The sequence below is a fragment of the Monodon monoceros genome, unplaced genomic scaffold (assembly GCF_005190385.1).
Source record: "Monodon monoceros isolate NGI ecotype Baffin Bay Population unplaced genomic scaffold, NGI_Narwhal_1 Super_Scaffold_7, whole genome shotgun sequence".
Classification (NCBI taxonomy): Eukaryota; Metazoa; Chordata; class Mammalia; order Artiodactyla; family Monodontidae; genus Monodon; species Monodon monoceros.
In genome coordinates, this window is record NW_021703784.1 from 71910240 (window position 1) to 71936989 (window position 26750).

A 26750-nucleotide genomic window follows, 5' to 3' on the forward strand; every position below is an offset into this window, starting at 1 on the left:
ACTTAGATAATAGGAAGTGGTTACTACTGTTCCCACTAGTTCTTCCAAGATTTCTCTCTTGTGGACTTAGAGGGCACATGGATGTTTCCTGTAGAACAGAAGGGGCACTTAGGCTGAATGAAGAAATAATCCCCTTTGAAGAAAACGTAGGACCAGTGAGGGTGGGCCTTGATTCACCCTGAACTCTGAGAAAGGAGTCTGACCTCGTGGTGGGCTGAAATCTGATCACATAATCCATGTGGTCAGGTGTATTACGAAGTGTTTTGCAAATCTGCTTTTGGTGGCTTTGCTAATCCTCTGGGACCAGTCTTAGTTTCCAAGAGGGAATGTTATCAGGAGCTTCTTGGGGCCATCCAATATCCCTTATTAAATCATGGAGTAGTTGAGATGGCCAAGGGGCCGTGGAATTGTTGGCTAGATGGCCTGCCCATTGTGGGGTTGGGGGTCCTTTTCAGTGCTTAGAAGTATGGTCCCTAAGGTTTGGTAGCCCAGGCTGGTTCCACCCTTGGTGACTTCTACTCTACTCTAGAGCCCAGGTTGCCCCAGGAGTTGAGACTAAAAGAGGTCCGGGTTGCTCTTGTGAACTGCAAAACAGCCTCTCACAGTGTCGCTGGCTAGCTGGCCGGCGGGGTGCTGCCCCCTTCACTTCCCTCAGCAGGTCAGGACACTCGGCCATCATGTCTGCAGTCCAGTAGAGTCTGGATGCTGGCTGGCCCTTGATTCAGGTCACAGAAAGACACCCACCTACACGCACAGCACTTTCATCCAGGCTGTGTGACTTTATTACAGAGTTGAGGGGATTGTCCCATCTGGCGTCATGACTCATGGTCTCTGAAGCTGCTTCCTGTCCCCAGGGATGAGGCTGCCTGCTCGCCCGCTAGCCAGGGATGTGGGCGTCGCCGCCTTCAGCTTACACACAGGTGCCAGCAGCTGCTATAGATGAGCGCCAGCCCCCTCCTGTTTGCGGCTGGTTGCCTGTCTTCGAATACGTTCCTCGAGTAGGCCCAGCCAGCCCTGCTTTTACATTTCAGCCAACCTCAGCCCTGGGACATGCTCATCACAACCTGAACTAAAATGCACAGCGGCATTTTTAATTCTTTTACCATAATGACTCTGTACTGATTTTTTTAAATTTAAAGTTGTACAAAAACTATTGGGGGGCTTCCCTGGTGGCGCAGTGGTTGAGAGTCCGCCTGCCGATGCAGGGGACATGGGTTCGTGCCCCGGTCCGGGAGGATCCCACATGCCGCGGAGCGGCTGGGCCCGTGAGCCATGGCCGCTGAGCCTGCGCATCCAGAGCCTGTGCTCCGCAACGGGAGGGGCCGCAACAGTGAGAGGCCCCCGTACTGCAAAAACAAAAACAAACAAACAAAACAAACAAACAAAAAAACCTATTGGGATACATTCTCACAAAAGAGTAGAACAATACAGAAACACACAAAAATCATCCTTGACAGTTTAGAGTTTCTGTTACTGATGTGTCCTTATGTAAAGACAACAACCTCCATAATGCCCATTCCGGGGGCTGCTACACCAGGACCCCCGACGCCGTTGGATTTGTTACACTGCTCCTGAGGCAGCTCCAGATGACGGTGGAGCTGACATAGCCTTGTTCAGAGCCCGCCCAGGGCCATAATTAATTTTTTTTAAGTCGAAGTATAGTTGAATTATAATATGGTGTTAATTTCAGGTATATAGCAAAGTGATTCAGTTACACACACACACACACACACACACATATTCTTTTTTAGATTCTTTTCCCTTATAGGTTATTACAAAATATTGAGTATAGTTCCCTGTGCTAATACAGTAGGTCCTTTAGGGCCATAATTTTTTTTTTAATTTATTTATTTATTTTTGGCTGCGTTGGGTCTTCGTTGCTGCACGCAGGCTTTCTCTAGTTGCAGCGAGTGGGGGCTGCTCTTCGTTGTGGTACGCGGGCTTCTCATTGTGGTGGCTTCTCTTGTTGCGGAGCATGGGCTCTAGGCATGCGGGCTTCAGTAGTTGTGGCGCGCAGGCTCAGTAGTTGTGGCTCACGAGCTCTAGAGTGCAGGCTCAGTAGTTGTGGCACATGGGCTTAGTTGCTCTGCGGCATGTGGGATTTTCCCGGATCAGGGCTCGAACCTGTGTCCCCTGCATTGGCAGGTGGATTCTCAACCACTGCGCCACCAGGGAAGCCCCTTTAGGGCCATAATTAATTAAAAGCAGGGTAAATTCAGTGGGTCTCACCACAGACAGCTGTGGGAGGGAGCCCGGATCAGCAAATCCCTCACAACCTGATCTGATCAGGTCCCTGATGGGGAGGGTGGGGATGCTGGGATTTTGTCTGAGGCTCTGCAGGAAGATAAAGCCTGCAGACTGTCACCTCCGCCAGCTCATCCTTCCCCTCCTTCCTCCCCTCCCTTCTCTCTCCTTTCAATTCATAGGTACTTTGTGCTGAAGATTTCTGCAGGGATTGAATATCCTGGCGAGATCAGGTGGCCACTAGCCTTCTGCCTCTTCCTGGCTTGGGTGATTGTGTATGCATCCCTGGCAAAAGGAATCAAGACTTCAGGAAAAGTAAGAACTTATATTTATCTGAGAGAAAGCTCTGGGACCCCCAGGGCTGTTTGTGTCATAGAGCAGCCAAAGTGCGCTGGGATGAGAGTTGGGAGGTGTGGGTGGAATTCTGATTCGTCCCTGAGTAGCTGTGAGGCCTTGGACAGGTGAGTTCACTGCTGTCTGTAAAATGGGATAATAATGCCTTTCTCCCCGGGAGGTTTTAAGGGTTAACTGAGACAGATGTACTCAGGGCTCCTAGTGGATGGCGGGGGCTCTGTGGTCCTTCCTTCCCTATTGGGGACCCTTCATTCAGCAGATGGCACTCCCCGATATGATTCAATCTCTCCCGAAAGTCTAGAGTTGGTGCTGCCGGCTTTTTGCTTCTTGGTCTGGCTGCCAGCTCAGTCACTGCTCCTCCCAGGAAGCTGCAAGAAGATCAAAGTTGTGAAGGGGATTCCTTCTCCTCACTCCTGACCACCCCGTTCTCCGCCTTTCGTGCCCTTTCTCCAACCCCATCCCAACACTCTCCCATCCCACGTGCCCCCAGCATGACAGGGCGATAATCCTGCCAGTGGGAGTTTGGTCGAGCACGTGCTTGGCCCCTCTTGCTAGATAGTCGCTTGGCAGGTCCTTTGGAGGTGGTGGGACACCCACCCCAAGCTCAGTTCTAAGGCACGGCAGGCACGGTATGCAGGGTCCCTCAGGACACGCTGGATGTTGTGGTAAAGGTCCCAGTGTTTTCCCCTCATCTTCCTGCTGCTTTAGAAAAACCCCATGAAACGGTTAACCAACCACTTTGATGATAACCAATATGAGTTCATCATCGGGAGAGTCATTTGCATGTCTCAGCATGAAACCCCACATGTCTTTAAGGCCCAAGGAATAGAATGTGATGGTGAACTCTGAGACCATAGGTTGTGGAGTTTGGCTTGGTCCAGTCGTCCAGGCCAGGGTTTACTGTGGTCACAATAGCAAACAACCCGTTTGGAAGGATCCGGCCTCATGGGGGTGAGGGTCCGTGCCGCCTCTCACCTCCCAGGCATGCTTCACAGGCCCCACCAGGCACCCACACCTGGCACCCATCAGCCACAGAGAGCGGTCTGTCTTCTCCCTGGACGCATGGACAAGCTCACGAGGGCCTTCTGATAACAATTCTTTCTGGTGCCCTCCATGTAATCTGGTTCCACATGGGCTTGAATGGTGTATTCTGGCAGCTTGGTCAGGGTCACCTGAGCCAGTGGTGCCCTTAAATGACATCAGGTGGGGAGAGAGCCAGACTGGGGGTTAGGAGATCTGGGTTCTAGCCCCCCAGCCCTTCCGTGGTGTTTTCTGTGTAGGGACATCTCTGCTTGGACAATGAAACCTGGTTGAGCTTCAGATTTGCCCTTAGCTTTTATTTATTTAGCCAATAAGTGGAAAGCAGATTTTCTTTATCTTAGCTATTTCAGGAGCCTTCGGTTGTCTCATTTCTAAAGTGAAGGCAATTGGATTGGGCGATGTCTAAGACCTGCTGGCTCTAACATGATTCTGTCAGAACACTTGCTGGGTGAGCTGGGGGTACTTTCCCTCTCTGACCTCTGTTTCCCCCTCTGTAAAATGAGAGCTGGGATTGAGGACCCTGCTAGCTCTGAATGAGTATTATGAGACTGGAGCAATTGTTTTTCTAGGGCAGCAGGAAGATGAGGAAATGTTAACATGACCCTCACAGTAACGTCCTGTGAGTCCTGAGGTTTCCTGGGCTCCTTGCCTTCCGTGACTTGGAACTGAGCTTGGAGTGGCAGTAAAGGGCCAGCCAGGGCTTCCCTGGTGGCGCAGTGTTTGAGAGTCTGCCTGCCGATGCAGGGGACACGGGTTCGTGCCGCAGTCCGGGAAGATCCCACATGCCGCAGAGCGGCTGGGTCCGTGAGCCATGGCCGCTGAGCCTGCGCGTCTGGAGCCTGTGCTCCGCAATGGGAGAGGCCACAACAGTGAGAGGCCTGTGTACCGAAAAAAAAAAAAAAAAGGGCCAGCCAGGTGGTGATTGTTTAGCAAGAGGGACCATGTCTTTGCTCAGCCAAAATCGAACTGCAGGACCATCACGTACAGCTAGAGATGGAGAGAGGGCACCTTCAACCATAATCGAAGTGGCCGGACAGGTCTCTAGCAGGATAGGCTAGAAGGTGTGATTGGCAGGAGAAGAGGTGTTAGGTGAGGAGGATCAGAACAGCAGCCATGTTGGCGACATGAGGAAGGATGGCCTGGTGGCTTTAGAGTCAGACCAGTCTGAGTTCAAATCCCGTCTTGATCACTTTCTAGTTGTGTAACTCTGGACAAGCTGTTTAACCATTGGAACCTCAGTTTCCTCATCTGTAAAATGGGGATAATAGTACATACCTCGTAGAGCTGTTCTAAGATTAGGTGAGAGAATATATATATATATATAAATATATAATATATATATAAAATACCTGGCATATGATCAGTTCTTAATTGACATTAACTCTTTTCATTTTTGTGATAATGATTGGCTGATGTATTGAGTGGATATTGTCCCGTGATGACATCTTGAAAGCAGTGGCTCTGGTGGGAAAATGGAAAGAGGAAGGGAAGTTGGTTGAACACTCTGTGTGCCAGGCACTCTGCTAAGTACTTCACCTGCATTAGTGCATTCAATCTGCCCAACAACCAGCTAGGTAAGGACATTTCTTCCCATTTTATAGATGGAGAAGCTGAGGCGCATCAAGGTAGAGTAAATTGCTGGAGGTCACACAGCTTTTTTTTTTTTTAATGGTGTAGTATTTACATATAACCTACTCACAAACTCCCGAATACTTTATTTTACTTTATTATTTTTAAAATTATTTATTTATTTATTTGTCTGCACTGGGTCTTATTTGCGGCATGAGAACTCTTAGTTGCAGCATGTGGGATCTAGTTCCCTGACCAGAGATGGAACCCGGGCCCCCTGCATTGGGAGCGCAGAGTCTTAGCCACTGGACCACAGGGAAGTCCCGGTCACACAGCTTTTAAGTGGCAGCGCTGGGATTTGAACCCAGGTCTGTCTCCCTTTAAAGCCTAGACTCTTTCCACTACGTGACATCCTCTCCCAAGGAGGGGCTGTTAGGAATAGATGGAAATGCAGAATTCTGGAGCCATCATTTGCATCTGGGGGGACAAAAGTCCCCCCACTGTGAATCAGGACCCTTGCACTGCTACCCCGTCCTGCTGTCAATAGCTGTCATTACCAGCTGGGCAAGTCCCAGGAGGCATCCGGGTCCCATCTTCCACGTCTGCAAATTCAAGGGTTAAGATAAATATTCTCTAAGATCCTTCTTTGCTTATCAGGCTGCAATTTGGGGGGGATGGTGTTAGAATCAGTTCTTGGCATTGATTTAGAATTTACTCCTTGGTGCTAGATTTTATGGGCTCTCTCTCTTTGAAATGGGGATTTTTGAGTAGCCCTGAGCAAGTCAGCTTTTCTTTTAGATCTGCTACGTTATCTTTCTGCTTCATTGAGCGAGGTTTCCAATTAGGGATCAATGATGAATTTTCTTTTAATGAGGAATACCACCGGAAATAATGCCTCCCGGTTTATTATCCTGCCCCGGCTCGTGCAGGCATTAATCATAGAGCTTTGTTTGGAAGCACGGCTGCAGCATCTCATTACGACAGGCTCCTTTGTGACCGAAGTTCCACCAAGACTGTCATTTCTAAGCAACAGAGATGTCCTTCTTCTGTTGCGGCAAGATAAACTCAGTTCCTCTTGTTCAGGGCCCTAGGAGAGAAGAGTGGCCGGCTGCTTCCTATGAGACCTGAGTCTCCCTTTGAGCAGCTAGAATTCCAGAGGCAGGGGCGACCAGCAGGCAGCCTGAAGGTCAAATGCAGCCCATCTGACCTCAGGGGCCGCTCTGCCTGAGAGTTATGGCGAGGACACAAAGCCAGCTTAATTAGTTGGCACTGGCTGGGGTGGGGGCAGTGGCCTTACCACCTGTTCAGGGCTGCCAGGTGTCGGGCCAGCAGGCTCAGATCAACTCGTTGTTGTCACTCCTGCCAAGTATAATTCATTACTGTTCAAGTTTAATTCCGCTGGCAGTCCATCCTGAAACAGGTACATTCTGAAGGCCCCGTGACGTAGGAGAACTAGCTGGGAAGAGACCTCCACAAACACCTGACTAACACTTGACTCACATTGGAGGCAGCCCCGGGATTTCGAAATGAAACTGTGTGCCCTTTCAGTCCACCGCAATCCCCACTGACAAAGTGAGTGCATCATTCCACATACCAGGGCCGGACCTGGTGAGGCAAGCAAGTGCCTAGGGTGTGAAATTTAAGGCGGCGCTCACTCCCAGGTTCCTGCATGTGCAGGCTCGGTCCCATGAGGGTGAGTGCTTCCTTAAATTGTGCACCCCGGGTGTTCCCTTGCCTCACTCTAGTCCCCGCCCTGCCTCACACATTTCAGATCATGTGGCCCAGTGAGTGGCATTAAAGGTATGGAAATAGGCTTTGTAGTTAGAAAGCTTCAAGTCTGGATCTTGGCTCCAGCTGGGAGACCTTGAGTGAGATATTTAACGCTTTGTGGGAGGCTTAACCTGAGCCTCAGTTTCCTCCTCTGTAAAATGGGACTGCAAAGAGCTGATCCATGGAGGGAACTCCAGAAATGCGCTGTCTCCCGCACTCAAATGGGAGCAGCATCTCAGCTGGTTAGACTGGTGCCACTCTTGGGGTCTTCTTCCTGCTGGACCCCACTATCTATGTCATCTCCTCTCCCTTGCCTCCTTCCACCCTCATCTCCCACCAGCTCCACATGGTCAGGAGGTGAAGAGGATATCCCTTAGTTGTCACCCTGCCCCTGCTGTCTTAGCGGGGCCCCGCCTGGCCCTGTAGCGTTCCTCTCCCCAGCCCCATCCGACAGCTGGGAGGACAGCCCGGGTCATCCTGTGGTGGGTGATTTTCTCCTGAGACGTCAGATGCCTTTGGGTTTCCTACCGTCTGTGTGTGGAAGGGTTTCACTTAAGGGGAAGGAGAGAAGCAGCTTTGGGGGTGGAGAGGAGGGAACAGGGAGCCCCCCGCTCAATATCCCTGGTAATTCCAGTGCCTCAGGGCAAAGAGTGAAGGGGGCTGCTGTCCTGGGGAACGGGGAGGAGACTCCTGGTCAGTGGTGGCAGCAGTGCAGAGAAAAGGAGACCAGCCCATCTCTGGTCTGTAGACAGGAAGACTTTGGCCTTGACAAGTAATTGGGTTTAGAGGAAGAAATAACTCCTTATCTTTCCTGACCTGCAGCCTGTCCCATTTCAGCTGACGGAACCTCTGCCCACCAGCTGCCGAGGCCACAACCTTTGGGGCCATCCTTGACTCCTGCCTCCCGCCCCTCTCACTCCCCATTAAATTGATCAGGAAGTTCTGTTGCTCTTCCTGCACGGTGTATCGGTTTCTGATCATTTCTCCTAGCTCCCCTGAAACACCCTGGATGGAGCCATTCCTGTCCCTTCCTTGCCAGGATTGCTGCTGTGGCCTCCTAACCACTGCCCCTGCAGTGTAAACGTGACGCAGCAAGCCGGTGACAGCTAAAATGTTAGATTGTATCACCCCTCTGCCCAAATCCCTGCAGAAGTTCCCCATCCCCTCCCCACCCACACGGGCCCACAAGGCTCTGCAGGATCTGTCCCTGCCTCCACCCCTACCCCTGCCTTCCTCTTCCACCTGTGCCCCTTGCCCAGCCACAGCGGCTGTCTGGCTGCCCCTAGAAGGCTGGCACACTCCCTTCTTAGGGTCTTTACTCCGGCGGTTCCCTCTGTCTGGAATGTTCTCCCAGATATCCAGTTGGCGCATTCTCACTTCCTTCAAGTCCTGGGCAACTTCTCAGCGAGGCCTTCCCTGTCCTCTCCTTTATTATGGCCATCGTCCCAGCCACCCTCCCCAGCATGTGCCTGGAACATATTAGATGCTCAAAAATATGTGTACCTATGTATGCATATGTGTGTATTTATTGGATTAATAAGAAGTAACCCCAAGAGATTTATCTTCATCTCAACCCTAACTTTCCCTCAATCCATCCTTTTCAAGTCCTTGAATCAGTTCTCATCTCTTAAACATCCCAGTGCCTGCCAGTCGCTGCCAGGCTGGAGCCCCTGTCAGGCCATGGGCTCTGTGCAGCCAGTGTGTGATGGGGACTCTATCTCCCTCCCGGAGGCAGGTGTTCTGGCTTCCCCAGGATGGAAGGCTGGGGGTGAGCACAGAGGGGCTCTGAACCAACAGTGCTCAGCCGGCTGTCTATGCCCATCCTGTGGATGAGGATGAGGGAGGATTTGGTGGTCCAGGACAGGAGCTTAGCCTCATCCTTCCAAGTGTCTCCTAATGTACTTTTGGGATGTAACTGGCTTATGAGCTGAGGGTTGCCGGGGTTATTAAATTTAGGACTGGTGAGTCATTGGCAAGACAGAAATGGCACTTCCCTTTCCAGGGTCCCAGGCCTGTTCCATGGCGTATGCATCGTCCCATTGTGCTCTTCCAACAGCCCTGTGAGGAGTATGCTTTTGTTATTGCCACTGTGCAGGTGTGGACACTGAGATTCAGTGAGGTTAAATCACTTCCCAAGGTGGCCCAGCTCATAAGTGATGGAGCTAGGGTTTGAACTCAGGCCCGTTGGAGTGCAGAGCCCAAGCTCTCCCAGTCTACTCTTCTCTCTGTCTACTGAATCCTGGTCTCAAGCCCTTCCTCCATTCTGAGTTTTTTTGTTTGTTTTTTTTTTGCGGTACGCGGGCCTCTCACTGTTGTGGCCTCTCCCGTTGCGGAACACAGGCTCCGGACGCACAGCCTCAGCGGCCACAGCTCACGGGCCCAGCCGCTCCGCGCAGCATGTGGGATCTTCCCGGACCGGGGCACGTACCCGTGTCCCCTGCATCGGCAGGCGGACTCCCAACCCCTGCGCCACCAGGGAAGCCCCATTCTGAGGTTTGACTGACAGATAAGGAAGGTGCCTCTCAGTCATCCCCGTTCAACCACAGCCCCCAAGTTCTGCTGATGATATTTCCCAAATATTTCTCGGCTCTGCTACTTCCCTCTCGGTCAGAATCTAGGAGCCTCCTTCGGCTGGTACTCAGGGCTTCCACGACCTGTCTCCTCCCATGTCTCTAGCGCCCCATTGCTCTTAGCCTCAACTGTGTGCTGTGCTCCTAGTGAATTTAGGGACTTGCCCTCACCCCTGCCTTTCCCACTTTCTTCCGTCACCTTCCCACCTCACCTTTCCTCCTCTGCGTTGCACTTGGCCTCTAAGATCCGACTCGCGTGTCATGGCCGTGCATCTTTCTGTAATCTCCTGGATTGAGCCCAGTGCCCTCCCCTGGGCTTCACAGTGTCCTGTTTGGAACTGCTTAGCCCATTATTCAGATATTGTCTCTGGGTCTCCGAGGTCGAGTTCCTTCACCGTTATGCATCTAAGCCCTGGCACAGCTCCCAGGTCATAGGAGGCCGTGATAAATGCTTGTTGAACTTAACTGCATTGAATGACCATCTGTTACAGGTTAGGTGCTGTGCTAGGGGCCCACTTAATCCTCAATTACTTTAAGAAACGTGCTATTATCCCCAGTTTACAGCTGCAGAAACTGAGATTCACAGAGCTGATTAGCTTGACCTAAGTCTCATAGCTACTCAGGGCCAGAGATGTGATTTTATTTGAACCTAAATATGTCTAATCCTAAGATCATGGTTCTCTCATGTCACTAGGCTGCCTCGCTTAGGGTGTGTGTATAAACAAGGATGGAAAACTTAAGATAAAGAAATTAACCTCTAATGGTGGGATTTGGGGCCTGAAGCAGAGGGTGGGCTAGGAATTAGGGAGGAGGGGGGCACATACCCTTTCTCTTTCAGTTGGTCCTTAGGGAGTTGTCCACTTCTGCGCTGCAGGCTGACTCAATCCACAGTCTTGGGTGTCCCCCTCAAGACTTCATTTCTGGGCTTCCCTGGTGGTGTAGTGGTTGAGAGTCCGCCTGCCAATGCAGGGGACACGGGTTCGTGCCGCGGTCCGGGAAGATCCCACATGCCGCGGAGCGGCTGGGCCCGTGAGCCATGGCCGCTGAGCCTGTACTTCCGGAGCCTGTGCCCTGAAACGGGAGAGGCCACTACAGTGAAAGGCCCGCGTACTGCAGAAAAAAAAAAAAGACTTCATTTCTGGCTCTCTCTGATTCACCTTTGGTCCCAGTGCCTTCCTTGTGTCCCCAGAACTACAAGAGTTTGGCGAAAACTACCCTATCAGGCACTTGCCTCCGGGCGGCGGAGACACTCTGCCTCTGTTGATGCTCCTTTGGTCACATCCCGTGTGTCTGCTCCTTCCTGCCCTCGTGTCGGTGGCTTTTCCAGGTGGTGTACTTTACGGCCACGTTCCCGTACGTCGTGCTGGTGATTCTTCTCATCCGAGGAGTTACCCTGCCTGGAGCTGGCGCTGGGATTTGGTACTTCATCACGCCTAAGTGGGAGAAACTTACGGACGCCACGGTGGGCTTCTGATTTCATTTATGACGTGCCTGTGGGGGGAACGGCACATGGGGGTGGGTCCCGCTCCGGGACACTGTTTAGCAGAAGGGGTCAGACCTCCGCCCACAGGGCATTTCACTGTTTGCCTTTACAAACTCCTGATAATCTTGAAATGTTACACATTCAGGAAGTTTTTAATGAGAACTGAGCAGCTGGGGGTTTCAGATTCCTGGAATAGTTGTCCTACGCCTGGGAGGCTGCAGAGGCTGAAATGAAGAATGAAATTCCCTTAATAGCTTTGGGCCACCTCATGCCACTTATCTGTTGCTAATTATAGTGTGTTGGAAATGAAGTTTTGCTGGTTGGAAAATAATAGCACTTAGGCAAACCACAAGCAATTATAATTTAAAGGGCTCAGACAGATTTGAATACCTCTGACACACCGAGACACAGAGCCAGCACACACTTACACTTTCTCTTGGCATATTCTGTACACGCATATCTTACTCTAAAATTCCCAACCCCCAGAACTTCACATGAGGGGGTGATTGTTTAATAAGAAATGCATTTTCTCACCTTAAAGAAAAATCTGCTTTTCCAGAAGATCTTAAGAAAGCATAACTAGGATTGAGTTTGCACGTAATGAAAAACCTCCAGATAATGGCAGCTTTAACAAAAGTTTATTTCACTTGCAGCCCAGTGGTAGATAGTCAAGCCCTGGCTGGGTGGCTCCACAGTGTCCCAGGTTCCTGTCTTTCCGCCCCACCATCCTCAGTGAATAGCTGCCAGAGCTTCACCCATCATGTCAGCATTCCAGGTGGCACAAAGCAGTGAGGGAAGAGACAGATAGGCATCCTCCTTCTCTTTAAAGGAGGAGAAAGCCCAGAAATTCCACATAACACTTGATTTTCTCATCCTTGGCCAGAAACTAAGTCATATGGTGATTTCCTCTCAGCTGCACCTCTCCTTGATTCTGGGAGTTGGCCATTTGGCTGGACATATGGCTGCCTTGAAATAAAACCACAGCTTTGTTAGTGAGGAGCATGGGAGAATGGAGGTTGTGGTACAGGCTTTGCCAGCACACGCTTGAACTTTCTCTTTGCATATGTTAAGCACAATTTAAAAAGCAGTTTTAATTAATAAAAAGGATAGGAAGTCCATATCAAATCATATAAATCTATAGCTCAAACTCTTGAGTAGCTTTCTGGAGTTTAATGAGGACAATTAAAAGAAATCGCCAATGGGCTCCCCTGGTGGCTCAGTGGTTGAGAGTCTGCCTGCCGATGCAGGGGACATGGGTTCGTGCCCCGGTCCGGGAAGATCCCACGTGCCGCGGAGCGGCTGGGCCCGTGAGCCACGGCCGCTGAGCCTGCGCGTCCGGAGCCTGTGCTCCGCAACGGGAGAGGCCGCGGCGCTGAGAGGCCCGCGTACCGCAAAAAAAAAAAAAAAAAAAAAAGAAATCGCCAAGATGACCAAGAGGTGTTGTCAGCCAAGTTCGAGAATGAGGTGGCACTGTAAAATCCACTCAGCTGTGGCACAGAGCTTGCTTTACTTTGATGAGGGGCTACAGAATTTCAGATTTTTAGTAAATTGTCCTAATCTTTAGGAATGTCAATTTTGTTTTTTACTTTTGGGGGGGAATGTCAATTTTAAGAGGTTTTGTATCCATGAATATTTTTGGTGTTCCAAATTGTTTTTTTGAGTGTGCTTCCAGCTAAAGAAGGGGCTCTCCCCTTCTGTATAGTTTTACATTGTAGGGCTTGCAAGCATGAAATGTGTACATTGCTTATTGAGTTCCTCTCCTTTGATTAGAATGAAGTTAGAATGAAGTTAGGCAGGTCATTTACTGCCTTTTTGGCTTCCAGTGCAAATGATGTATGTTTCTCGTTTATGTTGGTGCCAAAGTCATCTTGTCCTGACTGCCTTTTCCCCGGGGGAGATGGTGTGGCTTTGGGAGACTCCCCTCCCCTGGGCCAGCCTCTTTCAGTGACCTTAAATCTTCCCCTCTTTTGCCTCCCAGGTGTGGAAAGATGCTGCCACTCAGATTTTCTTCTCTTTATCTGCTGCATGGGGAGGCCTGATCACTCTTTCTTCTTACAACAAATTCCACAACAACTGCTACAGGTATGTGGAGGCACTTCAAGTCCCAGAGGGAGCGGGTGAATGGGACTAGGGCCTGGGGACAGAATCATGGGCTGTGTCATCAGACACCTGAGGCCATATCCTCACACTTCACCCAAGGCAGAGCCAGACAGTTAGCTCTGGTGTAGGGGAAATCGCCTGCTAAGGCCTAGCTGCTGGCTTCTGGTGACCTGGCTTGGACCCCAACTTGCACCCTGATTCTGACGCATGGGATGGAATTGAGTTTCTCTGGAGGTGCCATGCAGCTGGTTGTGTCCTGGAATAGTCATTTGTGAGCTATCTAGTCCATGGATACAGTTGTATGGTAGTCGCTGATGAAGTGTGGTCATTCAGTCACTCGACAAACGCTTTTCTAGAGAGCCCTGTAAGAAAGGCAGCATGGTACAGTGGAAAGAATACCTTGGTGATGGATGTGTTAATTAACTCAATGGTGGGACTTCTGTTTCAATGCATATGTATATCAAATCATCACGTTATACACTTTAAATATGTTAAAATGTATTACAATTGTATCTGTCAGTTAAACCCAAAGTTATGCAAACTTTGAGTCCCCTACCAGATTTAGGAAACAGAACATGGGGAGGTCGGGTGGGCCCGGGAATCTACATATGGAGACAGGATCCTCAGGTGACTCTGGTGCAGGGTGACATTTGGATAGTGTGATATTAGGGGACTCTGGAACCCCAAAGATGTGAGACAGCCTGGACAGCTTCTGGACGAGGTGACATCTGAAAGTTAAATCCATCTGTGACAAACAGTAAGAAAATACTGAGGGGCTGATTAAAAAAAAAAAAGGAAGAAAGAACCTTGGAGTCAGAGAGACTTGCATTTGTATTATGACTTCACCATTTTCTAAAACTCCAAGACATGGGTAAGACAGTTCACTTCTCTGAATCTCTGTTTTCTCATCTGTAAAATGCAGATTATAATATTTTGTTGAAGGGTAAGAGATGATGTATGCAAAATTCCCACAGCAATATTTTGCACATAGTAGGTGCTCAGTAGACAGCAGTTGCCATTCTTATTATTTTTAATCGTGCATGAGATATTTCGTGAACCAAAAGGAAGAGATTATAGTTAAACTGTGGCCTAGCCTGGCTGGGATGGCCTCACACAAGTGACATCTATGCTGGGCCAAATTTCAAAAGGTGTTAGGGGAGGAAGGGAATGTTTTCAGGTGGGGATGAGTGTGGATGGGTGTGATGGAGACGTGGGAGGGAGCAGGTTGATGGGACTGGAGCAGGTGTGTGCTCACCGGGCAAGAAGGAAATAGGGCCTGAGAATTGGCTGAGGCCAGACTGGAGAGAGCCTTTGTGCTAGTCTCCTGGGGCTGCCGTAACAAATAGCACAGAGTGAGTGACCTGAACAACAGAAATTAATTTTCTCGCAGTTCTGGAGGCTAGAAGTCCAAGATCAAGGTATCGACAGGGCTGGTTTCTTCTGAGCCCTCTCTGCGTGGCTTGTAGCTGGCCGTCTTCTCCCTGTGTCTCTACATGGTCTTCCCGCTGTGCGCCCTGATCTCCTCTTCTTATAAGGGCATCAGTTGTATTGGATTAGCGCCCACTCTCATGATTTCCTCTTAACTTACCTGTTTAAAGACCCTATTTTCAAATGCAGTCACATTCTGAGGAACTGGGGGTTGGGACTTCAACATTTACATTTTGGGGGCACACAATTCAGCCCGTAACAGCTAGAATGCCAGACTAAGTTGTCTGAACTTCTTTGGTCATAGTTGCTTATTAACTTATGACCCGCGAGACTCAGTCTGAGCATCGTCCAAGGGGGAAGCATTGCTCTGTGCTTTGTTAGAAATGAGGCTGTGTGGTGTGGCTAATGGGCAGGAAGTCTGGGTTCAAATCAGAACCTACCATTATGAGCCCATTACCTTCCCCTGGGCCTCAGTTTCCCCATCAGTAAACTAAGGTCCTGGACAAGGTGGACTGTATCCTGAGCACTTGCTCTGTGCCAGGCTCTGTGCGGTGCAGGCCTCATCTGGTTCTGTCCTCACAACAACCTGTGAGGGAGGTGGAGTCATTGCCACCATTTAAAGTCAGAGTGGAGAGAAGGGAAGCCTCCTGCACTGTTGGTGGGAATGTAAATTGATACAGCCACTATGGAGAACAGTGTGGAGGTTCCTTAAAAAACTAAAAATAGAACTACCATATGACCCAGCGATCCCACTACTGGACATATATCTGATGAAAACCATAATTTGAAAAGATACATGCACTGTTTATTGCGGCACTGTTTACGATAGCCAGGACACGGAAGCAACCTAAATGTCCATCAACAGAGGAATGGATAAAAGAGATGTGGTACATATATACAATGGAATATTACTCAGCCATAAAAAAGAACAAAATAATGCCATTTGTAGCAACATGGATGGACCTAGAGACTGTCATACTGAGTGAAGTAAGTCAGACAGAGAAAGACAAGTATCATATGATATCGTTTATATGTGGAATCTAAGAAAAGGTACAAGTGAGCTTATCTACAAAACAGAAATTTTTGTAGAGTTACAGATGTAGGAAGCAAACTTATGGTTACCAGGGGGTAAGAGGGGGAAGGATAGATAGGGAGATTGGGATTGACATATACACGCTACTATATATAAAATAGATGACTAATAAGGACCTACTGTATAGCACAGGGAACTCTACTCAATACTCTGTAATGACCTATATGGGAAAAGAATTAAAAAAAAGAGTGGATATGCGTAAAAAAATAAAGTCAGAGTGGAGAGGAAGTGACTTGGTCAAGGTCATGCCTCTAACATGTAAGAGAATTTGGCCTCACGGCTCCATCTAGCTGTGACCCCTCTCTTGGGTCTGGGATGGACAGGGCAGGCTGGGAACGGCAGCCATATGGCCAGCAGAGGGCGCCGGCACCGAGGTGCTGGTCTCCCTCCTCTCCCCGCCTCCCTTGCCCTTCTAGGCCCCTGTACCCCAACCCCAGGCTGTTCTCATGCTTGGTGGCATTTGTTGGTCCCACCGCCTTCTCTTCTCTCATATGTCGTTCCTGTCCCGGACTCTGCAAAAGGCCTCATCCCCTCAATTTCTGCTCTGATGGACAGACTTACCTCTGCCACTGCCAGGAGGGGAGATCCAGTTCTCGGGCAGGTGGAGCCAGAGTTCTGTCCCAGAGGCCCTGGAGCAGGGCTGTTAGGGGAGGGAGAGCTTTTTGAGTCTTTTGGTACTTATCCACTTGGCCCAAGAGAGCCTGCAGTCAAGACTGGTGGTTCCTTTCCTTGTGAATAAGAACAAGACCAGCCTGCAGTGAGTACCTATTTAGGAATGGGCATGTGGACGGGGGCACACAAACACGCAAGCACGCATTCATGTGTCCCTCCCCTATCCCTTCCTCCTCACAAAGCACGCCTATTGGCAAACTTGTCTCTTCCTCCCAGGGACACCCTAATTGTTACCTGCACCAACAGTGCCACGAGCATCTTCGCCGGCTTCGTCATCTTCTCAGTCATCGGCTTCATGGCCAATGAACGCAAGGTTAACATCGAGAACGTGGCAGACCAAGGTACAATGCGCTGGTCACCCTGCTGTCGTAGGGCAGGTTCCAGGTTCACACCCTGAGCTCCTCATTCATGCTATGCTAGGAAGTTGGCCTTCTGGAACAGGCTGGAGAGGGGGACAGCCTAGGTCCCCCTTTGCGGAGGGACCCAGAACAGCTGGAGTCTGAAGCTCATGCAGGGTTAGATCTGGCTGGTCCTTCCCCAGAGGTGTGGCTATAAAAGCCCCTTTCCTGTTTCCCTCTCCTTTCCTTCGTTTTCCTGTCCTCTCTTAACTCAGCTCCAGCAGAAGTAAGGTCTCTACCTGTTGGGCACGGGGAGAGGATTCTCTAGGCAAACTATGGCTCCTGCGGCGGATGTAGGCACAACCTGCTTCCGGGTGGCTTTCCTTGCCGCGGGCTCTGTAGGCACCAAACACTAATGCTTAGCGAGCGCAGCCTTTTCCTGATGAAGCACTTTCCTGGTTGTCAGGTCAGATGTGTTCTCAGGGTCTTCTGCTTCGTTCGCAATGCAGACCCTGCAAATCGTTTCCCCAGTGGGTAGAAAGGTTGGACGGTGGTGGTGGGAGGGATGTGGAATACATGTTTACCTTCTGCCCAAGTGATCCCTCTATTAACGCTAACGTTTGTGTGGTCCCTCTGGAGTGTACAGAGAGCGCTCCTTTTTTATCTCATTTAATCCATATTTCTAGCACAGAATCTTTCAGAGAGTGTGTAATACTTTTAGTTAACTTTTTACTTCCACCCAGCCTTAATGTACAGAGGATTTGGGTGCTGAGCAGGCCTCAGTGATTGAGGGATTTCATCGTGGCGTTGTCTGTCATGACGGGCATTCTCTAATCAGGCATTTGTGGGCTGCCTTGGTGTAGGGACTGTGCCTGGGGCTGTGGGGACCGGGCTGTGGGCCCGGATGATCCAGAGTGTGGGCCTGTCTGTGACTTCTCTGTGAAGTTATCTTTCTTCAAGGAGCTCACTGCAAGTCTCAGGTAGTGGCTCAGACACCAGCACGAGAAAGAACTAGGCCCTAGCAATGTCACCTTCTTGGTGGGGTGCTGGCTGTCTTCTGGCTCCCTAAGGATAATTAATTACTGCTTCAGCGGCGCTGACGATGCACTGCAGGCCTCAAAGGGTTAAAGAGCCAGCTTGTTGGTTGGGGGGAGCTACCTCTCCCTGCAGAGGGTGCTGAACCCCCAGGGATTTTAGTTCTGCAGCAGTGCACTAAATTAGAGGTCCCAGAGCTGAGCAAATGCCCTTCCCTGGTTGAAAAATTTAAACCTTCTGGGGAGCAGGGAGGTGGTGAGGGGAGGGAGAGAGTGGCGGAGGCTTTGTTTTGGGAGTGCCTGTACCACCCGCGCTGCCCTCATTTCCCTCCAGCAGCGTAGCTGGAGCAGGTAGGCCCTGCTCCACCTGCCAGCAGATCTGAGGTGTTCTGTTATTTTTGTGACATTACTGAGCTCCTTGTGAACCAGTGGCCGAGTGGCCAGAGATAGTGATTCTTAAGATGTGGGCCCCATTCGTTAACTCTTCTGAGCGTTTCCTGCCCCAGGAAAGGGATTTGGGGGTACAAGTTGCTAAAACCCAAATTAAATTTTGGTTTTCGTTTATATAAAAAGCATCAGACAAATGGCCTGTGTTTCCCTCTGAAAATTCCCCTTTCCAGAATTTTTTCGTTTCCTCTGATTTTAACAGGGAGAGAGGAGTACTTCTCACAGGTTCTAACGTGTTGTGTTCATACAGTTGACCCTTGAACAATGCAAGGGTTTAGGGGCGCCGACCCTCCACGCAGTGAAAAATCCGTGTTCTAATTTAGAGTCAGCCCTTCGTAGGTACAGTTTCTCTGAATCTGCAATTCCTCCGCATCCATGGATTCGACCAACTGCAGGTTGTGTTGTACTGTAGTATTTACGATTGAAAAAAATCTGTGTCTGAGTGGACGCGTGCAGTTCAAAACTGTGTTGTTCAAGGGCCAACTGTACTTGGTAGTTTCTCATTGTCAACAGCACAGGGACAGTGGGTCTCATCTCCCACAGGGGAGGGGCAGTGGCCCGGGAGGTCTTCTCCCAGACCCGTGGGCAGCTAAACCTGCTCATCTGAATTCGCATACATTCTTACACGTGATAAGCAGGCTTGTCTGATTTCCCCCGTTGTAATGGAGGCTCTGCAGAATACAGAGGTCGGGGTCAGACCTGCATCAGGTGCCAGCCCCAAGCTCTCCTAGCTGGGCGACATTGGCACGTGGACATTCAGTTCATTTTTGCTGACCCAACATTAGTAACTGTGCTTTGGTATTCAGTCAAAAGCAGGTTCTCTTTAATGACCTAACACTAGTCCATTTCGTTTACAGCTCCCTTGTAAGGGAGGCTCAAAGTTATTACCCCAAATTTTGGCCGTATCAGAGCTTCTGGGGGCTTGAGGGTGGGATTGGTGATGAGACCAAGCTGTCCTCTGCTTTTACGATGGGCACAGGGAAGGGGACGTGGTCTTCTCAGGCATCTACTCCAGAGAAGGAGCTTGCTGGGAAGTCAGCCTTTTAGAGTCATCTCCCAGCCAGCTGCTGCCTGGGGAGCACTGACTCACGGTCAGAATCCAACTCAGAGCCCTACCAAGATGCTCACCCTCTAGCGGCAACACTGGGTTAGACCACAGCAGAGGAACACAGAGGTGCGTATTGCATATAGAGTCCCAGGTCTAGGTGGTAACTCTCAGGTAACCAGGCCACTAGGAAGTTCTGCCCTGGCTCCCTCACCCCCTCATAGTTCAGAGACCCTGCTGATAAAGATGAACGCTCTCAAACTGTACTGGCCGTCCCACCATCTGTCTGTCACCTGGATGCCAGTCCTTCCAAAGGCACAGGAAAGGGTTCCGGTGTTGCGTCCTCTGAGAACGCATCCACATGTAGTGGGTTTCTCAGAAGAGTAACCACTCCCCGTGTGCTGCGGGTCGTGATGGGTCCATTGACCGGAGCCCCTGGTTGTGTCTTCAGTGGCTCTCTAGGACCAAGGAGGCTGTCACTGTAGGTCTCTGGGGGCCCCGCCCAAGATGCTGGCATGCAGAACCCCTTTGATCCCCTCTCATGGGAAGAGTAGTAATGGTCTATGCTTACTGAGTTCTCTCCATGGCCAGGCATGGTTCTGAGCCCTTTACTTGTATCAACACGCTTAATGCTCACAGAAATTCCCTGAGTGTAGGTGCTATTATTATCTCCATTGTACAGATAAGGAAACTGACGTTTGTCCAGAGTCTTACCTATGGTCCCGCAGCTAGTAAGAGGCAGAGCCAGTTTCCTGGCCCATGGGAGAGAGAAGACTGCAGTTCACCCACTGGGCCTTGCTGCCTACCAGAGGGAGAGGGAAGAGGCAGGACTCAGCCTCCATCAGACACGAGGGCCTAGCCCGGGGAAAACTCCACTGTCCATCTTTCTGAACTCTACAAAATGTTCTAAAAATGTGTTTAAAAAATCCACTCTCTAGCCATCTTGGATAAACGGAGTTTGCTGAAGGTGACGCCTTTACCCTGCATACTTTAGGGAGGCCGCTGAAATGGAAACAGGCCGAATATTTTGAAATCATTCCCCTCCCTAAGAAAGCAGTAAAGCCCAAACGGCCAGAATCCTGTTAAAGCAATGAGCCGAGGTCCTCTGGCAGTGGCCATTTGAAGACCTTCTTGTCCACTTTATGGGCCTAAACTGAACTGGCTTCCTCGGTGTTCAGGGCACTGAACTGGCTTCTTCAGTGCATTGCTTTTGAGACCTATTTTGAACTGTAGCTTAATACAGATTTTTCTTTCATGGTTCACTCAGGGAGACTTAAGAGGCTGTCTCTACTGTCTGTTCAATAAATGCATCTAGCGGGGGTATCTTAGGCATTCCAGGCTTTATGTTTTAAATACCCAAGGCCCTAGGCAACATTGGGAGCTAACAACCTGATGAATTCCAGTTTAAAAACGTGTCATTATGCTTGAGTTATAAAAACTCCAGGAGCTACGATTTCTGGCTTCCAGACGTGCGCTGGCCGTGGATTACCCCGACGTTCCCTGGTCTCTGCCCCTTATCATCTAGGTTTCTACCTACAGGGGAATTCACAACTGCCAGGTCTTTAGCCATCTTCCCAGTGATCCTGTGAGGAAGACACGAATGGCTGGTGGGGCTTTATGTTAGCAGAGAAAACTGCAGCTCAGACATCCTCTACCAAGACCGCACGCGATATTCCTGGGAAAACTGGAATCAGAGCTGCTAATTTCCAAGTTCATTGTCCGCCCCTAAGAAAAGCTAATATTCTGTGAGTGCTGACGATGTGCAAGGCACTGGTCTCAGTGCTTTACCTGCGTTTCCTCATTTGTCCCTCATAACCGCCCTGTGAGGAACTATTGTTATCCCCATTTTATAGATGGGCAAGATTGAGGCTTACAGAAATTAAATAACTTCTCTAGGGTTGCACAGCTGGCAAGTCATGGAGTCTGAATTTGGACCCAGGTCTGTCTAACTATTAGAGACCAAACTCTCTTAACCCTTATATCATGCTTCCCTCTTCCCCACTTAATTACCTGTGGACTGATGTAGCCCCATCTTTACCAAGCCTTTATAGGGCAAGTTCCTAAAAGTGTTATATTGATTCATGTTTTATGTACATGGCTTCTCCTGGAGGAGTGACTAGGAACAAGGGTAACAAAAGGGGGAAACGATGTCATTCTGGGCATGTTTAACCCTTACAGCAGGGTTTCTCAACCTCAGCACTCTTGACATTTGGGTAGGATAATTCTTTGTTGTGGGGACTGTCCCATGCATTGAAGGATGTTTAGCAGCATCCCTGGCCTTTACACACTAGACACCAGTAATCATCCCCCATAACACCCCGGTTATGAGAATCAAAAATGTCTCCAGACATTGCCATATGTGCCCAGGAGGGCAAAATCACCCACTGTTCTAGAGGGTAATTACTACATTCTCCCCCAACTTATGAATACAAAGATGGAGGTTTTCATGTTATTTGCATGGGATACAGCCTGGCCTTAGAGTCGAGTTGGCCCCGAGTCTCTGCTTTGGCACTCTTTTTGAGCGTCTCCTCTGAGTTCCCTGAGATGTGGACCTAATTCCCCTGGTCTTTCCCTCACGGGAGCTTGAGGTATAATTGGGGAAATGGATAGAGAGGAGTAAAAACATAGCAGATAGCAGGAGCAGCATGTGATAACTAACAACTCGGGGCTTCCATGGAGAGAGGACCCTGTGGGCTTCCAGGAAGAGGGGGCCTTGATCTGGACTTGTTTGCAGTCATGTGTCTTGTTCCTTCCAGGGCCAGGCATTGCATTTGTGGTTTACCCGGAGGCCTTGACCAGGCTGCCCCTCTCTCCGTTCTGGGCCATCATCTTTTTCCTGATGCTCCTCACTCTTGGACTTGACACTATGGTGAGCCCTTCCCTCCTTCGATCCCTGCTTCTTCTGAAGACTCCTGTCCTGGGTCCTGCATCCAGCCTGCAATGGGGTTGAGCTTAGTGGTCCTTAAACGTTTCCCTGAGTGATGTAGGGGTGGTGAGGTACCTGTCCAGGGCTCAGGATAACCTTGCATTTGTGGGTGACTCAGGTGATGGGCAGAGGAGCTGTACTCTCTCCCTCTCTGTTCTCCATGCAAGTTTGAGCCTGTGTACTTCCTGCTTTTGGTGTCATTTTGCCAAAGCAAGTCCTTTGGGGCTGAATGAGGGAAAATAATATGAGGTCAGTTTTAGGGGAATTGCTCTGGGGCTGAGACTACTACAGATCATGGTGACAGGCACTCAGGGTTTAGTAGTTGGGTGCAAAGAGGGTTTTTCCTCAAGCAGAAGATCAAATGCGATTTAAACGGGAGGAGAGGAATTTACATCTCATGAATACAGAGTGAAGCTTAAAGTGTCCTGATGGATGGGTATGAGTGCAGCCTCTGGGAGCTGGTAACACTGCTCTAAGGCCCACATCCTGCTTGGAGTCCCCTCGCTGGCCTTGTGGGTTGGACCCCAGCAAAGTCAGGCCCATTGAGGGAATGCAACCCTAAAACCCAAACCTCATACAAATACCACTTGGCCTGGTGGGAAACACAAAGGGCTTTTTGGAGTCTTTGGGGTTGGGCGGTGTGTCTCAGGTGTCACTTTGCTGGCATCATTCCAGTTTGCCACCATCGAGACCATAGTGACCTCCATCTCTGACGAGTTTCCCAAGTACCTGCGCACACACAAGCCGGTCTTTACTCTGGGCTGCTGCGTTTGTTTCTTCATCATGGGCTTCCCCATGATCACTCAGGTAAGCTGCCTGCTGGGCACAGGCTTGGGATGGGGGCAGGTTGCAGGGGCGCCTGATGGCTCTCCAGCCTTTTACTCTTAGCTCCCGGACCTTATAACAACAGCCAAATCATTGCCATTTCCACGTAGATGGAATCAGTTCATTAGGGATTCTGACCACAGAGGGAAATATGTCACCTTGGCTACTAATGATACTTCTAGCATCTTCGTAACTGAGATGTGGCCTTCTTGAGCCAACGAGACAGGTGTGTCCTACTTTAAGAAAATGGAATACATGAAAATACTGACTAGAGAAATTGATTACCTGTAATATACAAGATTTATAGCCATTTGAGTTCCTTCCAGTCCTGAGTGTCTGGTAAGTTGAGTATTAGCTTACCTGATATATATATATATATATATTGCTGTCCCTGTGACCTTGAGCGAGTCACTACTTTGGGCCTTGGTTTCTGCATCTGTAAAATGATAGATTGAAAGGAGATGGTCTCTAAGCCTCATCTATTGTAGAGAGACTTAAAGAGTGAGCTGAAAATGCAGGGGGTTGCTTGAGGAATGCCCAGAGACACCTAAAGGTCATATGAAGGTCAGTCACATGCAGGTATATGGATAGAAATGGTCATCTATTTCTTAAAGCAAAAATGAAGCAATCTGGCTACTTTCACATATACATCTTCAGATGCTGACCTTTGCCCTTTAAGAGTAAGATGTTAGATCACTTTTCTGGGCTTGTTCTATTGATTAGCTCGAAGTCTTTCCAGGGACTGCTTTGCTAACATGGCAAGGCCCCCAGCTTACATACCTGGCCAGCGTTAGGTTACTGATGTCAAGGGGAGGGGAGATCTTTTGACTCCTGTTTGCACCTGACCCTGCTCAGGATGGAAGGATTGACTGCTAGAAGTGGGAGAGAGCCTAGATCCAGGCCTATTGATGTCGGTTGTTTCTCTCCCCTACCAGGGTGGAATTTACATGTTTCAGCTTGTGGACACGTATGCCGCCTCCTACGCCCTCGTCATCATTGCCATTTTTGAGCTCGTGGGGATCTCCTATGTGTACGGTAAGGGAACCACTGTGCCTGATGTGAGGCAGAACTTAGTGTCTGTTGCCAAGCGTCCATGGCAAGCAGGTTTCCCATAGTAAGTAAGACAACGAAAGGGCTCCACTGCAGCTGTTTAGGAAACAGAGCGCTGCACCTTTATTTCCAACTTGCCTCAGGACCGCTGGGGTCTAGACTTAATAGAGAAACAAAAGACGGCTGATGGTGAAACTCAGTAGTCTTTGTACCAGAAACTACTAGGACCAGGACATGCCTTTGGGTGTGGTCTGGCAAGTAGTGAACCGTCGTTAATGCCTGAGGACAATGGCCAGATTGGGGGGGGGGGAAGGCTTCTTTTGTATTTTGAGGTCTTGGTAGCTGCAGTCTTCCTGTAGCTTGAGGTGAGGAGAAGCTTCCTGGCTGATGCCCGGATACTTTAGTGAGAAAAGAGACCACAGGCCTCACAGATCCTTAGGAGACTTTGTTAGCATCATGGGAGCCTGTGATACAAGATCTCAACCCCAGATTTTCCCAGGAAGAAACTGCCTGTTCCCTTACAGATTAGCCCTTCTTAATATCACCATAGCAACCTGCATCCCATAATCAGCAGGGCCATTATCTAGAAGAACAGGAATGGTAAGTCAGCGGATGCTATCTTTGCCCTTCAGTGGAGGTGTCTGTGCGTGCGGGGGAGGGGTCTCGCCGGGTGATCTCCTGGGCTCCTTGTGTGCACCGCCAGTCAGCACAAGGGAGTCCTATTGGGTTCAAGACACTGCTGACTTCCCTGTGCCTCGAAAGTCTTAGAATCATCCCTAATATAGATAAGGCCTCCTTAGCAAATACCAGGAAGGTGAAAAATGCCAACTCAGATGATCCATCTGTACTTCAAAACCAAAAAGAGATGGTAAAAAGAAAGGCAGGGTATCACTTGGATGCAGGATGTCCTTGGTATGAGCATCTTGCTTTTAATGTAACTGTTAGCCTCCTGTCCATCAGGGTTCAGCAGCTTCTTGCTTGCCTGAAAAATGCATTAAAATGGAGGGTGATGGGGAATGAAAATATAAAAAGGAAACCTCTCATGTAAACGTTAGGTGCCCTAGGAAGAGGAAGATACTGGAGTCATCGTTAGGTGTTGGCAGAAGGGAACTTTGTCTCAGCTGGAGATTACATCCCCACTGCAGGGAGAGTTTAGTTTCTGGCCAGAGAAGTGGGCAGGCATGCCAGCTGTCGTCATGGGATCAGAGGCCAAACTGCCAACACTTTGGGCTGATGAGACAGACTGGAGCCTGCAGTGACACTGTGATTGAGGACCTCCATTTAGGGTGAGGCTTCAAAGAGCTTCCTACCTGAGCAGAGAGTGGCAGAAACCCAGCCAATCTACCAGAATCCTAACTTTCTGCCCAGACAGCAAAGGCTTTGCCATGGAGAGGCCTCTGAGGCCCTCCTTTGGAAACTCAAGCCCTCATGGGTCCATATATAAGCTGAAGTCACCAGATAGTCTGTTGGCAAAGTCAGGAAAGCTCTTCGTTGCAGCACTGGCCCAAGTGCAGGTGGCCATATCATTGACCTCCTCTGCGGTCTGTATCCTCAAAAGACACATTTGCACAATTCTTTCCGATAAAACAGGGCTGTTCAGTGTGGTTTACAAGCATCGTTAAAACAGAAACCTTTTAACGTCTCTATTTTTAGAACTTAAGTAGCTCCCCCCAGCCTGCATATAAAACTGGTGGTAGATTTTTTGGTTCTGAAGGAAAAAATAAGTCCTGAGTGCTTCAGTCCCTAGGCTCTGCTAATCTTCCTGGGGGACCACCCAGGAAATCGCCTGGCCTCTAGAGGGCTGGTGCTGGGCCAGCTTCCAGGTCCAGGTGGACTCTGTGCTGAGCTCAAGGTGAACTTGACTCCTGCTGTGTCGGATGTGGGTGTGAACCTCTGATTTGGACCTGGATGGAATTCTAAGAAGGGGCTCTTAGAAGAAATATTTGAAATAAGCTAACATAATTGTTAGAGGTGAAAGCAAAAGCCTGCACAAATATATAATGTACGCTCCAGAGGACACTGGATTCTTTACTGAGATGATGAGGCCCCAAACAAATGCAAGGTTAGTTTAAGGAAGTTGAACATGAACCTGTGAAGAGTGAAAATGAACCCGACTGATTTGATTTCCCCCATCCTGGCTGCTGAATTTGAAAAATAAGTAGGTGGATTGCAGAGATTTGTGTTTTCTTCTTAGTTCTAATGATCTCTAGATTCTAGAGGTTGCCATTCAAACATTTAAAATACAGTAGGTACAATTTTCAAGTTTTATCTTTAGATCAAAATATCTGATTCAGGTTCTCAAGGCAACACTCTTCAAAGGCCAATATTTGGGTTTGAGGTAGCTAGAAAAGTGGAACTCCCTGAGTTTAGTGTAGGAACAATCCCTTTAACAGGCTGTTACCTAAGAGAGTCGCTTTGAAGAAGTGATTTGCATTTTCCTGGGAGCCAATACAGGGACTTTCTGGCTGGGGGGACCATAGGATTGACCTGTCACCACAAAGCCCTGCTGCCTGCTTCTCTGCTTGGCCCCACACTGTGCATTTTCCCCAAATCACTATATGCTCAATTGTCTTGATCTGTTTTCTTCCATGTTGATCAGTTACTTGTTTCACGTCCTACCCCACTCTGTCTTTCTCCACATCCTTGTGAGGGATGTTAGAGTCACACAGGCAATGACTTTTACAGGATGGAATATGTCATTCTCCAGTTCAGGTTGTCCATCCTGCAGGCTGAACACCTCAAAGTGTTTTTGTTTTTGTTT

At 49.4% G+C, this 26750-nt stretch overlaps 1 protein-coding gene across 2 annotated transcripts in view; it reads left to right on the plus strand.

The window, feature by feature from the left end:
• Nucleotides 1-26750, plus strand: part of SLC6A5 (solute carrier family 6 member 5) — a 53794-nt gene that overhangs the window by 16386 nt on the left and 10658 nt on the right. For both annotated transcript variants that reach the window (XM_029208295.1, XM_029208296.1), the window contains 7 exons: nt 2427-2559; nt 10876-11010; nt 13010-13113; nt 16541-16665; nt 21945-22057; nt 22790-22921; nt 23875-23974. In XM_029208295.1, coding sequence (XP_029064128.1) covers nt 2427-2559; nt 10876-11010; nt 13010-13113; nt 16541-16665; nt 21945-22057; nt 22790-22921; nt 23875-23974 — 842 coding nt within the window. The remainder of the gene's footprint in view (nt 1-2426; nt 2560-10875; nt 11011-13009; nt 13114-16540; nt 16666-21944; nt 22058-22789; nt 22922-23874; nt 23975-26750) is intronic.